Source organism: Capsaspora owczarzaki (assembly GCF_000151315.2).
Source record: "Capsaspora owczarzaki ATCC 30864 unplaced genomic scaffold supercont2.13, whole genome shotgun sequence".
NCBI lineage: Eukaryota > Filasterea > Ministeriida > Capsasporidae > Capsaspora > Capsaspora owczarzaki.
In genome coordinates, this window is record NW_011887304.1 from 751,066 (window position 1) to 765,064 (window position 13,999).

At 53.8% G+C, this 13,999-nt stretch overlaps 6 protein-coding genes across 6 annotated transcripts; 4 read left to right on the forward strand and 2 right to left on the reverse strand.

Annotated features, from left to right (window-relative positions):
• Positions 1-2: 2 nt before the first annotated feature.
• On the reverse strand, positions 3-4,225 carry CAOG_07159 (origin recognition complex ORC subunit 3; the record flags this gene model as incomplete). Its single annotated transcript, XM_004343833.1, has 7 exons — positions 3-108; positions 224-568; positions 660-2,266; positions 2,360-2,791; positions 2,876-3,222; positions 3,343-3,558; positions 3,688-4,225. The coding sequence occupies 7 exons, from the start codon at positions 4,223-4,225 to the stop codon at positions 3-5; spliced, it is 3,591 nt and encodes a 1,196-aa protein (XP_004343883.1).
• Positions 4,226-4,523: 298 nt separating this feature from the next.
• CAOG_07160 (hypothetical protein) lies at positions 4,524-5,687 on the forward strand. Its single transcript, XM_004343834.2, has 4 exons — positions 4,524-5,075; positions 5,189-5,275; positions 5,366-5,479; positions 5,562-5,687. Exons 1-4 carry the CDS (start codon positions 4,563-4,565, stop codon positions 5,652-5,654), a joined length of 807 nt encoding a protein of 268 aa, XP_004343884.1. The 5' UTR covers positions 4,524-4,562; the 3' UTR covers positions 5,655-5,687.
• Positions 5,688-5,710: 23 nt separating this feature from the next.
• CAOG_07161 (hypothetical protein) lies at positions 5,711-8,514 on the reverse strand. Its single transcript, XM_004343835.2, has 2 exons — positions 8,474-8,514; positions 5,711-7,178 (listed from the first exon to the last, which is right to left on the reverse strand). The coding sequence occupies exon 2, from the start codon at positions 7,141-7,143 to the stop codon at positions 5,899-5,901; it is 1,245 nt and encodes a 414-aa protein (XP_004343885.2). The 5' UTR covers positions 7,144-7,178; positions 8,474-8,514; the 3' UTR covers positions 5,711-5,898.
• A 178-nt stretch (positions 8,515-8,692) lies between these two features.
• On the forward strand, positions 8,693-10,132 carry CAOG_07162 (jumonji domain containing 8). The gene is made up of 3 exons (XM_004343836.2): positions 8,693-9,196; positions 9,327-9,731; positions 9,813-10,132. The coding sequence occupies exons 1-3, from the start codon at positions 8,772-8,774 to the stop codon at positions 10,033-10,035; spliced, it is 1,053 nt and encodes a 350-aa protein (XP_004343886.2). The 5' UTR covers positions 8,693-8,771; the 3' UTR covers positions 10,036-10,132.
• A 35-nt stretch (positions 10,133-10,167) lies between these two features.
• On the forward strand, positions 10,168-11,546 carry CAOG_07163 (hypothetical protein). Its single transcript, XM_004343837.2, has one exon. The coding sequence runs from the start codon at positions 10,191-10,193 to the stop codon at positions 11,454-11,456; it is 1,266 nt and encodes a 421-aa protein (XP_004343887.1). The 5' UTR covers positions 10,168-10,190; the 3' UTR covers positions 11,457-11,546.
• A 35-nt stretch (positions 11,547-11,581) lies between these two features.
• On the forward strand, positions 11,582-13,963 carry CAOG_07164 (developmentally regulated GTP binding protein 1; the record flags this gene model as incomplete). The annotated part of the gene is made up of 9 exons (XM_004343838.2): positions 11,582-11,637; positions 11,725-11,768; positions 12,335-12,438; positions 12,527-12,554; positions 12,659-12,786; positions 12,918-13,326; positions 13,429-13,541; positions 13,644-13,766; positions 13,861-13,963. The coding sequence occupies exons 1-9, from the start codon at positions 11,589-11,591 to the stop codon at positions 13,961-13,963; spliced, it is 1,101 nt and encodes a 366-aa protein (XP_004343888.1). The 5' UTR covers positions 11,582-11,588.
• Between the last annotated feature and the right edge of the window lie 36 nt (positions 13,964-13,999).

The following is a 13,999-nucleotide window of genomic DNA, read 5'->3' on the forward strand; positions in this document are numbered from 1 at the left end:
CACTACAATGCGCCCCACGTAAGCTTGGAGACGTGATCGGTCTTGCGAGAGGTGGCCTTGATAAAGCCCATAAATTGCAGTTCGGAGACTGCTCGAATGAACCGCGCGCTGGCAATTTGGCAAAAGACAGACAGAATACAAATCAGGCAACACCAGTGAATTCGGGCAGCTGTGGAATATCCTCCCTTCTCCTCTTCCCTTCTCCTAAATTGGAGGAACTTACTGAATTTCGGGAGAAATACTGGCCGTCGACTCTCCTTCAGCAGGTTCCGCAGCATTCTCGGGATCGTCTTCGGCCATCTCAGCCTCGCCGTCTTCGGTGGCTTCTTTCGAGCGTTCCGGGTCGCTTTTCGATTTACGACCACGCCGCTTCCGTGTCAATAATGCCGAAGCCACAGCCTGTGAGGTTGCTTTGGCTGTGTCATTGTCGGACGTTGTTTGCACGACAGCGTTGCTCACATTGTCGACGACAACGGCGAACGCTTGAAGCCAATCGTACAAGTTGATGAGTCGGCCGCACTCTCGGTACAATTGATAGACAATGCAGGTATCCGGAATGGTTGAAATCCTGTTCCCAGGTGTTTCAGAGTGAGTGGGTTTTTTGTCACTTCAACAGCAACCAAACACAAGTAACACAATACAACAACCAACAAACTTACACTCGGCTACGGTGCTCCTGACCCAAGACTCGGCGGATAAACCGAGAAGGTCGCGCTAACGCTGCGTGTACCGAGTTGCGTGCTCTTCCGCTAAAGGAGCGCACCAAGTTGGCACTCGACTGGTGATAGAAGGCTTCGTGCAGCGGCAAGGACAACGGGGATACTAGAATACGGCGTAAAATCTCATCCAGCCCGTCGACAATCTTTGTCCGGAGGCGCTCGAAGCGGGAAAACACCTTACGTTTGCGCTGCACCAACGCGGTCTGCAACAGGGCCATGCGGCGTTTGGTGGCTTCGTTGGGCAAACCGGAGCGAACGTGCGGCGAGGACACGCCGGAGGCTGCTGCCATGACCTTCATTGAGGCCAAGACGGGAAGGTCGGCGGCAGATGCGGCAATCGCAGCCGACGGCAGTGCCGGGACCACGCCGGTCTTGGTGAGGGTCGCGACGGCGTGCTTGGCAAGCGCTGCTGCCGCGCGTTTGGACGATCCACGACGGTTGGGAGTAGAAGCAATGTCAGTGGTCTCATCAACAACATTACTGCTATCAGTTTTGGCGGGTGAGGAGGCGGCGGCGGACGATGAAGCCCCAGGCGTGGATTCCGTCTCATCTTCCTCTTCGTCGGAAGATGCCGTGAGATCGCCCTCATCCAGTGCGACGAGCTCGTCGCGTAGCGCGGAAAGCCTCGAAATGTCCTCGCCCAGCAGTTTGCGATGCATGGCCGCCTCGGCCGCACTCATCCACGGCGGGACATCAAGAGCGGAGAGAATCGCCGTCAAGCACGCAGTGAAGGCCTCTTGTGACATGATGCGGCAAATGGACAGAGCCAGGGCGTACGCCTCTGCCAAGGAAATATCATCTGCCTCGCGACCTTCGCCATTGCAGAGCGCTCGAGACTCAAACATGCCGTCGGCGGACGACATCAGGCTCACCAAAAGCTCACGCAGCTGGGTTCCGATGGGCCACCGCGGCACATGCTGTGAAATGGCATGCATCATCCGGACGCCGGCATGGAAGCGCACCTGCGCGCGTTGAACGGCATCCAGCATGTCCGAGGCAACGTGGTCGAGGTAGTCGTCAACCAACAAGAGGCGACGCTGCTCATCCCGATCTTGCTGGGCCTCCACAAGGGCCTGGAAGGATGGAAAGCAGCGCAGTTGCTCGAGCACGTCAGCAGGCAAGCCAAGCCGGTGCTCCTCCGGAGATATATTGGCGTCAGGAGCTGCCGGAGCAGAACTCTCTGATCGAGCACGTTTGGCGACGTGACGAGGAGAGCTCGTCGGCGCAGCTTCCTCCGATGGGCCATCCGCATAAAAGCCGTGGAGAAAGCGCCGTTTGGCAACCAGACACAGGCCGCTCAGCGGGTTGCCAGCAAAGTGCTCCATCATGGCAAACTGCAGCCCGCGCACAAACGAGTTGATGCTGAAATTGACAAACAAAAAGTTTTCCAAAAGCGCCACCAGCGGCCGGTACCCGAGTTGAAAGGGGTGTCTTGGCGACAAGAGCACTCGGCTCAAGATTTCAGTCAAGTTGACGGACGAATGGAGCAGGTAGAACTTTTCCATCTTGAGACGCGAAAACACAACTTGCGGCAAGAGTCGGTGAATCTGATTGTCAGAGGGTCACAAAGGGTCAGCAGCCAAATCTTTCTCTCACTCTCTCTCGCTGAATTTTCAGTCCAATTGCAATCGTTGACTCACCGCTTCGGCGGACGTCGAAATACCAAGCAGCAACACAATGGGAAGTGTGCGACGACTGTTGCTGCACATCAGTACAAAGTCCTGCACCGCCTTGGGTTGGAAGCTCTCAAAGTCGGAAAAGACAAGGACCAGCGGAGGTCGAGCACCGAAGGCAGCAGAGCCCTCCTCTTCAGCAGGACGTTTCCGGCCTCGACTAGAAGCAGAGCTGTTCTGGTCCGACAGTGTCGCACCGGTACGTTGGTACTTGTCATCATACCAGCTTTGAACAGTCTCCATGGTGTGGTTGGGAACTTTGCGTTTGCTGCGCAGCAGTGTGCTAAATGCTGGACCGGAAACGGTTGATTGACGGGCAGTTTTAGGCTGTTCTTCCGTATCGCTGTCGTCTGAAAGGTCGTCATCGTCCACACAGAGCTCTTCCGGCAATTCGGTGAACTGCAGGAAACACGACAAATTAGATTCGTGATTGGTTTGGTTTCCTCCAAATCAATCACCATCCAACACAAAAAAAAATCATACCTCATCGCCAGTTCCGCTCACAAGCGCTTGCTCGACAAAGGCGCGCATGAGACTGCGCAGGTTTGGACAGTCTTTGGACTGGAGCAGAATGACGTGTGGAGACACACTCCGCTTGACTTGATGAATGAGCTCTGCAAACATGTCAGAATGGTCCATCACGTTCACTCCGGCATAAAGGAGTGCTGTAGGGACTTCCTCGAACGGTTTGACGAGATCAGCCAGCCACGCGTGGGCCGATGGGACGGGCGGCGCTGGCTCCGATCGTGGAACAGTTCCTCCACTCTGTTGCAGAAAGCTCGTGATTTCGTCAAACACGCGCTGATTAAGGCTGGAGAGTAGATTTTGAACTGTCACGAGAAATGAACAAGTAAAGGGGAGAGAGAAGAGAGAGAGAAGAGTGAGTAGCAGGCGGAGGCAGAGCGCGCGAAACGAGGATTGCAGAGAAGTACCACAGGCAATTTCCTTACTATCGCTCTGAACATCCGTCCAGCAGGTCTGGAATGCCTCGTAGCGCAGAGAGATGGATGCGAGGGATTCGTTTGGAAAGCTCTCGCCGAAATTTGCGCCGGCCTCTTCCTGGTGACGCTGTTGCAAGTCGGACAGCCCCGTCTCTGATACTTCGTCCTTCTTGTTGAGACGTGATGACTTGCGGCGAAGTTGTGTCGAGCCAACGGCAAGCGATCCTGGCAGAAGCAACACAAAAGCGAAACAAGAGATTTTTGTCAGGAATCGACACACACCCATCCCCAACCTTCGACATCCGGTACAACTGCTAGCTGGTGCGAGAATGGCTTTCTCATTGTCCGTCGTACCATAGGCCTGCTTTGTCTTCCGTCGTCCTTCAGCAAGACTGCTGCTCGATGCGCTCGCTTGCTGGCTCGAGCTTGACGCTGCTGCCTCCGCGGCACTCGGTCCACTCCCGCCCTTCGAAGCAGAAGATGCCACTCTTGAGCTCGACGGTGCATTGAACAGGAAGCATGCCTCTGTGATGGACTCGAGCGTTCCGCTTCTCAGCAGCTCGTCCTCATCGTCCTCATCCTCGTCCAGATCGCCGTCGTGCCTGCGTCGCTGTCGTCGTCGTTGCAGTCCACTTTGATGGCGATGCGACGATGACGACGCAGCACTGCCCAGGTTGATCAGCTCGCTCTCGAGGTCCTCGTCCTCGTCCTCGTCCACTTGCTGCTGGTCCTGACGCGTGGTGGTCCGTTCGTCGTCCTCGACCTCGTCTTCCTCGACGTCGTCGTCCGGCACTACAAAGTCGTCGTCGTCATCTGCTGCATGGAGTCGTCGTCCTGCTGCAGTCCGCGTCGCAGTCGCCTTCCGCGTTGTAGAACGAGCTCGCTTGATCATTGTTGTGAAACGAAGTGTTTCAGAACTGAGACCGGCAGATTGGGAAATTGACAAAACAAAATTGAGACTGGGCAATGAAAAGTGAACAAGTCAAAATCAACAAATACACTTGATCGCAGTTCATCAGAGTAGCACAGAGCACTCGTCCGAAGCTGTAAAACTTGCAGCAGGTGCTGCTTTGTGCTCAGAGAACTGGCGCTCCAAGGACAACTAAATGCGCAAGTAAATTCGACAAAATTATCTTTGATGAATTGAGTCGTGTGGTGCTACCATTCGATTCGATCCCAGTCTCAGTTTCGTTGCATTGTCACACAGAGTCACACTTTGGCATTGAAGGATGCTTCTACTACGGCTGACTGCTCAGACTCCGAACGCCGCGCTGCTGTTCCAACACTGCTTCACTCGCAAATCTATTCATTGCACAAGTCTGCTGCATCGACGGACAACTGCTGCTGCTGCGGTGAGCTTGACATTGCCCGCGTCGAGCAGCGCAAGACCAAGTCCAGCAAGCTTCACTCTGGCTGCTGCTGCTGTTAGACACTATCACATCTCAAGACCAAGCTCATCCTCAGTGCAGTCGAAGAATGCCGACTCGCAGTCCGCGGCTCAGTCCGCTGCTGCTCAGTCATCATCATCCTCGTCGCGTGAATCCGTCAACGACCCAATACTCTACATGTGGCGCCCGCCATCGCCATTGTACATTCTCTACATTCGGTTGAAACGGCAATTGCTGATGACGCAGCGTGGCCGGATGGTACTTGCGTTCGTGGTCGGAGTGACCGTCTTGTACATGGTCGAGCATCCCGGACGCTTTGACTTTAACTTTGTCAAGCTCAAGCCAGACGTCTGGGTATGGCATGCATGCTGTGCATGTTGTGCAGTACTGTGCATCATGGCCGTGATTGCAGTACCAGTCCGTGTTCTTGCCGAGGACTCACCACCATTTTTTCGTAATTTTCGCAGAGCGACAAGACGCGAAAGCCCATGTTCTCGGATCCCGCCCCCATGCCATTCCCAGGCGACGAGGAGGCCATGCTCAAGTTTATCGAGGTGAGGGCGAGAGATGGAGCACGGATAGCAAGCGATCGCGTTGACGCATCTGACCTTCATCGTTGGTTTTTTATGTTTTGGAGGAAACAGCGCGAGAGGAATTTCACGCACGTCTCCTCGCGCGAAGGAAGCGGTGATCACACGATGGCGAAAGAATCGCAAGAAGACTGGGAGCGAACTGTGCGCGATATTGCCCAGCACATGGTGAGATCTTTCGGACACAGTTGTGATTTTGTGATCCAGATTTCGATATTTGTTGCTCATCGTGTCACCGTTGCATGCGCAGGTTGCCGTGGGGGCATACAACTCGATAGAGGGTGCGCTCGGTGACAAGGGCTGGAATAACAAGCAATCTTCTGTTGTGAATAGTAGCAGTTGATCATGTTCCATTAAACTTCACCATTCGTTGCTCTTTCAAATTTTGAAACCAATGTTAAAACGAGGGGGTAAAAGTACATTTTGGTAAAAAAACTGAAGGCGGGGGGGGGCATTAACAACACAAAGCAATCTTCACATATCAGCAATATTGACAGCCAACTAGAAAAGTATAAATCGATGAAAACGGTCATAGCCATAGAGCAAATCCACACTCTAAGCATCAGGAAGAAAAGAAAATAAAGGTTTTACATGGCAATCAGCGGGACATTGCTGGCCGGAGTCGCCACGTCGAGCGAGCTGATGGCCAGCTCCATCTCGGGATCGGTGCAGGTGCGGTGGTGGCGCAGAAGCGCGTTCTTGAGGACAATGATGGTCTGGCGCAGCTGAGTGGCGCTGCTGAGGAGCTGCGCGTTGTCGCGGGTGAGCATGCCGACACGGTCCTTGAGATCCGCCTCGTTGCGCTGCTTGCGCTGGCGGCAAACGACAGCGGCAACGCGGTTGCGCTCGCGACGGCGCGACTGGCGCTCCTCCTCGGTGGTGGCGGGACGGCGGCGCTTGCGAGGGGCCATGGGCTCGTTGTCGTACTCCTGGGGGCTCGAGTAGGCAATGTACGAGTGCGAGTCGCCGGCAATCACGCCCGAGATGGTGCTGGCAGAGGAGGCGAGCGCAGAGTTGGCCTGGCTGAGCACGGCGTTGAGCGACGGCAGCTCGCCCAGATCGCACTCGCTCGACGGGGGCGAGTAGAAGGGCACCGTGCCGGCAGTGATGGGGGCGGGGCAGAAGGACACCTGCGCCGCCGAGATGTGGTTCATCATGGCGGGGTTGAACGCCGTGGCCGACGCCTTGATGCCGTTCGCAGCCATCAGCGATACAAAGCCCTCTTGCGCATCCTCAAACACGGACGAGGCAGAGTCAGTGTCGTCGGCAGAATCGGCCTCGTTGTCGTTGTCGTTGTCGTCGTCGTCGTTGCCAGCAGCGGTTCCGGAAACTTGAACGCGGACACGCTTGCTCTGAGCAGCCAGCTCGTCGTTGTCGTCCTGCTGCGCGCGGCGTCGTCGCTGGTTGGTTGTGCTGCTGTTGCTGCTCGTGGCCACCGACTCCTCCGAGTCCGAGGAGTGGTGGTCGTATGCGGCGGTCTTCGGGGGCGACAGAGCGGAGGTTTTCGCGGTAAAATGCATCATCAACGCCGCCGTCTGCTGGTGGGGATGCGGGGTGACCACGGCCGACTTGAGCAGCGACGACATGGCAGCAGTATTGGTATTGTTAGCAGTGTTTTCGGGCAAGACCGAGACGTTCAGAATGTCCTCCGAGTTGAGCGAGTGGTCGTTGAGCCACTTTGCGAGCTCGGGCGTCTGCGCGCCGTCTGCCATATTATTCAAAGCGAACGACGCAAACGACGGCGTGTTCATCGACAACATCGAGGTGTTGTTCAGGGACGGCGCGACGAGCTTGACGCTGGGTGCGTTTGCCATGATTCGCTTGGTTTGCATGGTTGTTGTTGTTGTTGTTGTTGTTGTTTTGATATCTAAGATAAGAATAAAACGAGAAGGTTTGTCGTTATTGTTCGTGTTTCGTTTTTTTTTTTTTGGAATCGTTGATGCTTTGATCCAACAAAACAAAGACTGAAGTGAAGTTGAAAAAATGACAACAAAATGACTATTTAAACGGAAATGTAAACGAAAAAAACGAAAAGAAATGAAAAACGAAAGGCTATAAAAAGATTCAAACACCAAATTAGGACACGACGTAATGCTGACGTCGGCGGTCGTCTCATTCTGGCACGCTTTGCTATGACCTTCTAACGCCTTCGATTGTGCTGGCATTTTGATAAATTGCATTCGAGTTGGGGGGTTGTTGGGGTTGTTGGGGGTTTTGGTCTCGAATGGGGGCGAACTTGGCTTGGTTGAAGGAAAAAGCGTTGATGGGCACAGCTGGATTGTTTGAAACAAAACTCGCCATCGTGCACACAGCAGACCAGCCCGACCACAGCTCTTCATCTCAGCTCAATAAAATATGCTGGATTTTATAACACCAAAGCAGCTGGATAGAGATGCACAGCTGGGGGAAAGCGAGCACCGCGTGTGAATTGACTTTTCGTTTTTTGTTTTTTCCTGCAATTCGTTTCGTTTTCGCTCACTCGCTCTCATCTCCGTGTTTCAGCATTGTCGTTGAGCTGTTTCTTCTCCACGAACAAGTTCTGATTCGATTGCTAGTTCAGCATGTTTCAAGTGCAATCAGGGAGCAGAGCTCAAACAAAAAAATGTAAACACAAATGACATCATTTTGCCATTCATGTTGCTTTTCGCTGAAAATGCCATCATTCCATGAAATCAACAGAAATCAAAATTCAACGAAAACAGAAAAAAAAAAAAAAAAAAAAAAAAAAAGGCAGAAACAACAAAACTCTTGGCAGTTGCGCGCCAAGTGCAAACCAAACCATCGGTGAACCCATACAATCGACCACACAGAAAATGCGAAATCCGAAATGTTCAAGAAGCAATCGCGAGGCTTCAAAAGGGGGAACCGACAGCTTGTTGCAGTGCACAGTGCTCAACGCTGACAGCATAAAACGCTTCAGCACAGGTTTTCTCTCTCTCTCTCTCAAAAGGCCACGAAGTTGACACGAAGACACTCTGACAATACAGCATATAGCTGCGAAATGCGAAAAAACGCAGCCTCCTCTCTCCTCTCTCTCGGTGATGCAATGGTTCTAGCGTTGCTGGCGGCTCAGGACCTCATGTGTTCCATGCCAACCGCCTTTTCCCCCCATTCGCTTTCTCTCGCTTTCTCTCGCTTTCTCTCTTCTTCGCTGTTGGTTACCTTTGCTCTCAGAACTACTGAAAAAGCAATGGAAATACACACAAATAAAATGAAGAGTGAAAACGTTGCAACTTTTCCCTTCCTTTTTGCGTTTTTTGCAACGATTGCAGCAAACAAGCTGAACTTTTTTTTTGTGAACGACGGATTTCACAATCGCAAAAAAACAAAAGAACGCCAACAAAAAAGACCGCGCAAAGTGAAACATTTTTTTGCCACGACGACAAGTGTTTGACTGTTTTGCTTGTTCGGCGTTTGTTCGGTCTTTTTGTCACTCTTTTGGTTGTGGGATTTCTCGTGGATGAGGGGTGCTGGGGTTGCGCGGGGTGGACGAGTGACGGCTGGTGCTGGGGCGGCGTTGCTCGTCGTCCTGCTCGTTCTGCTCGTGCCAGCGGGTGCCACGCCGACCACCGACAACCACGCGTTGGATGCCTGTGCAGCAAGGACGAGCGCTGACGACGACAGAGACGCATGCGCGGGAGCGGCGTCGTGCTACATGGCTGCGCTGCCGACCCAGACCGCCACACCGCAGCAGCCGACTCCCAGCTCGCCAGACACGGATCGCAACGCAGCAGCAGCAGCAGCAGCAGCAACAGCAGAACAGCAGGAGCAGGAGAACGCCGCAACGTGGCGATCGGGTCCGCCTGGGTTTGACGGCGAGCTAGCCGCGTGCAACATTGCGCGTGTGGACGCAGGGCAAATCACACGAGCACAGTTTCTGAGCATGTCAGTTTGGATTGCTTATTTTGGTACTTGTTGTTGTTGAAGAAGAAAACTCAGACCCGATGGAAATCCAACTTGTCGAACATGACGAGCTCACCCGTTTCATCCTTGTGCATCTTGGCTCAAAAAACAGATACCACGAAAAGACCCCAGTCATCCTGACCAACCTCGAGACAAACACCCGCTTCCGAGAACTCACCGAGCGACAGGCGCTGGTCGAGTCGCACGGCGACCGGACGGTGACCTTGTCGTCGGCCAACACGTACTCGTACGACAAGCGCAAGATTTCGTTCAAGACGTACGTCGACACCATGCTGGGCGAGCAGAGTCGCACCATGCTTGGCAACGAGACGTTCTACATGTTTGGCGACCACGACTGGGCCGACTGGCAGGACCTGTTCCAGTTCTACGTCGAGCCGCCATTCACGCCCGACGGCATGCTCTCCGCCCTGAGCTTTGGTGTGGCGGGCCCCCTCTCTGGAGTGCCCATGCACCACCACGGCTGTGGGTTTAGCGAGTCTATTCATGGGAGGAAGCGGTGAGCATTGTTGTTTTGGTTGTAGTCGTAAACAAAGTCGACGATGCTGACTTTGTGCAAATCGACGGTTGCGTTTCACAGATGGTTTCTATATCCACCGCACACTGTTCCCAACTTTCATCCAGACCAGACCACGCTGCGATGGGTGCTTGATGTCTACCCGCAACTCAAGGCCAGCGGTGATCCCGACCTTTACGAGTGCGTTGTGCACCCCAACGAAGCCATCTACTTTCCCTCCAACTGGTGGCATGCGACGTTCAATCTCGACGAGTGCGTGTTCATGTCCACCTTCCTGGCGTTCTAACGTCGCTTGAAAATGAAAGCGGCAATTCTCGTTTATTCCAAGTTGTCCTTGTTTTTGATCTAACTTCCCTGTACTGTATCCCATTCCTACATTTTAATATATTCGAATTGCCTTTGAGCCTCAGTCCTGAATATTCACTCATCTTACTGTGCGCAATGGACTGGACGGCACTCTTGCAACAGGCACTGCCCGAGCTCGCGGCGAACGTCGCGTCAATCGTCCACACAGACCTGACTGCCGCTGCTGCCGGCGGCATGAGCGCCCAGCTGGATCGCCTGCAGCTCGTCTACAAGCAGCCCGACCACGCGGGCCCTGCGTCGCTGATTGTCAAGCGGACGTCGGCGCACGGCGCTGAGCAGTCGCGCGCGCTCGGGCTCGCCCGCGAGGCTGACTTTTACACGCTGTTGGCGCCGGCGATCGATCCCGAGTGCGCATTCATTCCGCGCGTCTACTACGCATCGGGCGACCGCGATGCCACGGGGCTCAAGACCATCGTCATGGAGGACTTGGCGCTCAAGGGCGGCGTCCAGTCGGGCTACTTTTTCGGAAACAACTCGATGCTCAACTGGGGCAAGGATCTGGCGACATTGACGCTGCCATTCCCGACGGTGACTGAGCGCGAGGTGACCATCCGGGCGTTCGAGCAGGCCGCCGATCTGCACGCGTCGTTCTGGTGCGATTCCGACCGGCTGTTGCGTAACCAGTCGCCCGAGCGCCAATTTCTCCGCGCCGCGCCTTGGATTGCCGGCAGCAACGAGCCTGCAGACCGCGAGAGCTTTGCGACGAGCGTTCAGACCGCGCGCGCGGGCTGGGACAAGTTTATGGCCGAGGAGCCGCGGCCGTTCACCCCGCACCCGCTCGTCGTGCGACTGATGGAGCACTGCCTCGGTGCTGCCAACTATGATGTGTACACGCGCATGTGGAAGTCGTCGTCATCTTTGTCGTCGTCGTCGTCCGGAGGCCTTCCATTCACCGTCGTCCAGGGAGACGCGCATCCCGCCAACATGATGGTCGTGCGAGCGCCTCAGCGCGCTTCGGGCTGGGATTTGGTGATGCTTGACTGGGAGGTCGTCGGCGTTGGCAGCGGGCCCCAAGACCTGGGCCAGTTTGCCATTTCGCACGCAGCGCCCGCCCTTCGCCGGTCGTACGAGCGCGAGGCCGTTGCAGTGTACCACGCCCGCTTGAATTCTCAGCTCGAGCACAAGGCTGCCGCTGCTGGTCTGCCGCACACCTCAGTTTCAGCCGATTTCGTATGGCGCGAGTACGTTGAGGGCGGCTTGTGTCGGTGGGTTTGGCTGCTCGGCCTTCTTGTTGGGTTTCCGCTCCCCGCACCGGCGCGGCAATACTTCCACGACCAAGTGCTTGCCTTCTGCCAAGACCACGCGCCCGATCCGACTGTGCTCGGCATGATCCGGCCCTAAGTTTTTGCTGGGGAAATGTACAAAAAGTGTTTTTTGGTGGTTTCTGTTTCGATAGTATCGTGTGCATACAATTCAGTGCTTTTGGTTTGCATTTATCATTCCCATTCATTCTTTTTTTATTTGTTCGTAGTCATGAGTGTCATTGAGAAGATCAGTGCGATTGAGAAGGAAATCTCCATCAGTAAGCCACACAATGCAATCCCAATAGCAGCAGCATTCGAGCCGTGTTCCTGACCCCCCTCCTCCTCCTGTTGTGTGATTCTTGCAGCCCAGAAGAACAAGGCGACGTCCTACCATCTCGGTCAGCTCAAGGTAAACCCCCCTCAACTCAGCTCACAGCAGCGACAGCCACATGAGTGGAGTGGAAAAGCAATGGAGCTTGCATTGGACGCCAGCGCAACAGCCCCGCTCTTCCGCTGTTTGTGGCACCGTTGGGAGTGTTCCCCAATGCTGAGCTTTGCATCTTGATCAAGCCAAGAAGAAGAAGCTCGCTTTGAACGAAAGGCAACACAGCAGGAAAAAAAAAAAAAAGTGGGATCTTTTTTTTTTTTTTTTTTCTTTCGTCGTTCTGCTTTTTCAATGGAAAGTCGAGTCAAACGAAACAAACACGGAAACGACTTGTCAACGTTCGATGATTGTCTGGCAAGCAAACAACAAAGTGAGGTGTTTTGTGGCTTGGAGAGCAAAAAGCCGGCGTCTCAAAGCACAGACAGCGTTTCGCATTGGACTTTCCACGAGGCTCATACAATACTGATGGCTGGAACGGCTCACACAATGGCATGCTGAGCATCGCAAATGCAGAAAGCACCTTGACATTCAAAAAAGTGGCTGGCTGTGTTTTGGAACGACTTGTACTGATCATCCGCCCCCGTTCACAGAGTCGTCTGTCCATTCTGCGCAAGCAACTGCTCGAGCCGAAGGGATCGTCGGGCCCGGCTGTTCAAGGCTTCGAAGTCCGCAAGAACGGTGATGCCACGATTGGGTAGGGCGCTTCGATCGAGTCAACTGCAGACAAAGAGTTGGTTTGTTTTGGTTGGCTGACTTGTTTTGGGTTTCATTGTGCAACGCAGTTTCCTGGGCTTCCCGTCGGTCGGCAAGGTAAATATTGCTTACGTTGATGTCCCTGTGACGAGACCATCCATCGCCATCTCCGACACTTAACCATCCGTTTGTTTGTTCTTCCCGTTTTCGCGTTTCGACAGTCTACATTGCTCAGCAACCTGGCTGGCGTTCACTCGGAGGTTGCTGCGTACGAGTTCACCACTCTTACGACCGTTCCCGGCATGGTGGACTACAAGGGCGCTCGCATCCAAATGCTCGATTTGCCTGGATAAGTCTTTCTTCTTCTCGCTCGTTTTTGTTGATCTTAAATTGTGTTGACACCGCCCCTTGGCTCATCTTTGCCCACCCTCGGTTTCTCCTTTTCTCCTCTCTTCGTTTCTTGCGCGTTCAACCAAGCACAATCATCTCCGGTGCCGCGGATAACAAGGGTCGCGGTCGTCAAGTCATTGCCGTCGCGCGAAGCTGCGATCTGATCTTCTTTGTGCTCGACGTGTTGCGGCCGCTCAACCAAAAGGCGTTGCTGGAAAAGGAACTCGACTCGTTCGGCATCCGGCTGAACAAGAGCCCGCCAAACATTTACTACAAGAAGAAGGACAAGGGCGGCATCAACCTCACAGCCACGTGCACTCTCACCAACCTTGATCTCGACATGGTCAAATCTGTTCTTGGCGAGTACAAGATTCACAACGCCGATGTCATTCTGCGATACGACGCGACCGTCGACGATTTGATTGACGTTGTCGAAGGCAACCGCGTTTACCTGCCCGCTATTTACTGCCTGAACAAGATAGATCAGATTTCCATCGAGGTGAGATGGGGGATGGTGATACGTATGCTTCTTATTCTTGTTGGGAGATGCTAACTTTTGTGTTTTTTATTATTTTTTGTTTCTGCTTGCTGTGACTCTCAGGAACTCGACGTCATTTACAAGATTCCGCACTGCGTGCCAATCTCTGCACACCACAAGTGGAATTACGACGATTTGCTCGAGAAGATGTGGGATTATCTGTCACTTGTCCGAGTGTACGTCGTCGATAGTGTTTTTTTGGGGCACTTTTGTTTTTGTTTGGTTTCTCGGCAGAGAGTGGTTTCCGATGCTCACAACCATGTCTCGCCCTGTTGCAGTTACACCAAGCCAAAGGGCCAGCTGCCCGACTATGAGGCTCCTGTTGTCTTGAAGCGGGGCAAGTGCACCATTGAGCATTTCTGCAACCGATTGCACAAGAGCATTATGGCACAATTCAAGTAGTAAGTTGATGTCCTTTCGTTCAGTCTCGCCCTATGCTCTGTTGCTGGTAACGCTGGCATTAACTATTCCCCTGTTACCTTCTGCACCTCGCAGCGCGCTCGTGTGGGGTTCCTCCGTCAAGCACAACCCGCAAAAATGCGGCAAGGAGCACATTCTAGCTGACGAAGATGTCGTGCAGATTGTCAAGAAGATTTAAACAGACTTGTGTGTATGCATTGGTTTGGTTGTTCAA

Bases quoted from the DNA above. Each gene is read 5' to 3' on its own strand.
- CAOG_07163 (XM_004343837.2), top strand. From the start codon at position 10,191: ATGGACTGGACGGCACTCTTGCAACAGGCACTGCCCGAGCTCGCGGCG.
- CAOG_07160 (XM_004343834.2), top strand. From the start codon at position 4,563: ATGCTTCTACTACGGCTGACTGCTCAGACTCCGAACGCCGCGCTGCTG. The intron at 5,076-5,188 runs GTATGGCATGCA...TAATTTTCGCAG, and splicing joins AGCTCAAGCCAGACGTCTGG to AGCGACAAGACGCGAAAGCC. The intron at 5,276-5,365 runs GTGAGGGCGAGA...TGGAGGAAACAG, and splicing joins CCATGCTCAAGTTTATCGAG to CGCGAGAGGAATTTCACGCA.
- CAOG_07162 (XM_004343836.2), top strand. From the start codon at position 8,772: ATGAGGGGTGCTGGGGTTGCGCGGGGTGGACGAGTGACGGCTGGTGCT. The intron at 9,197-9,326 runs GTCAGTTTGGAT...CTCAAAAAACAG, and splicing joins CGAGCACAGTTTCTGAGCAT to ATACCACGAAAAGACCCCAG. The intron at 9,732-9,812 runs GTGAGCATTGTT...TGCGTTTCACAG, and splicing joins TCTATTCATGGGAGGAAGCG to ATGGTTTCTATATCCACCGC.
- CAOG_07161 (XM_004343835.2), bottom strand. From the start codon at position 7,143: ATGCAAACCAAGCGAATCATGGCAAACGCACCCAGCGTCAAGCTCGTC.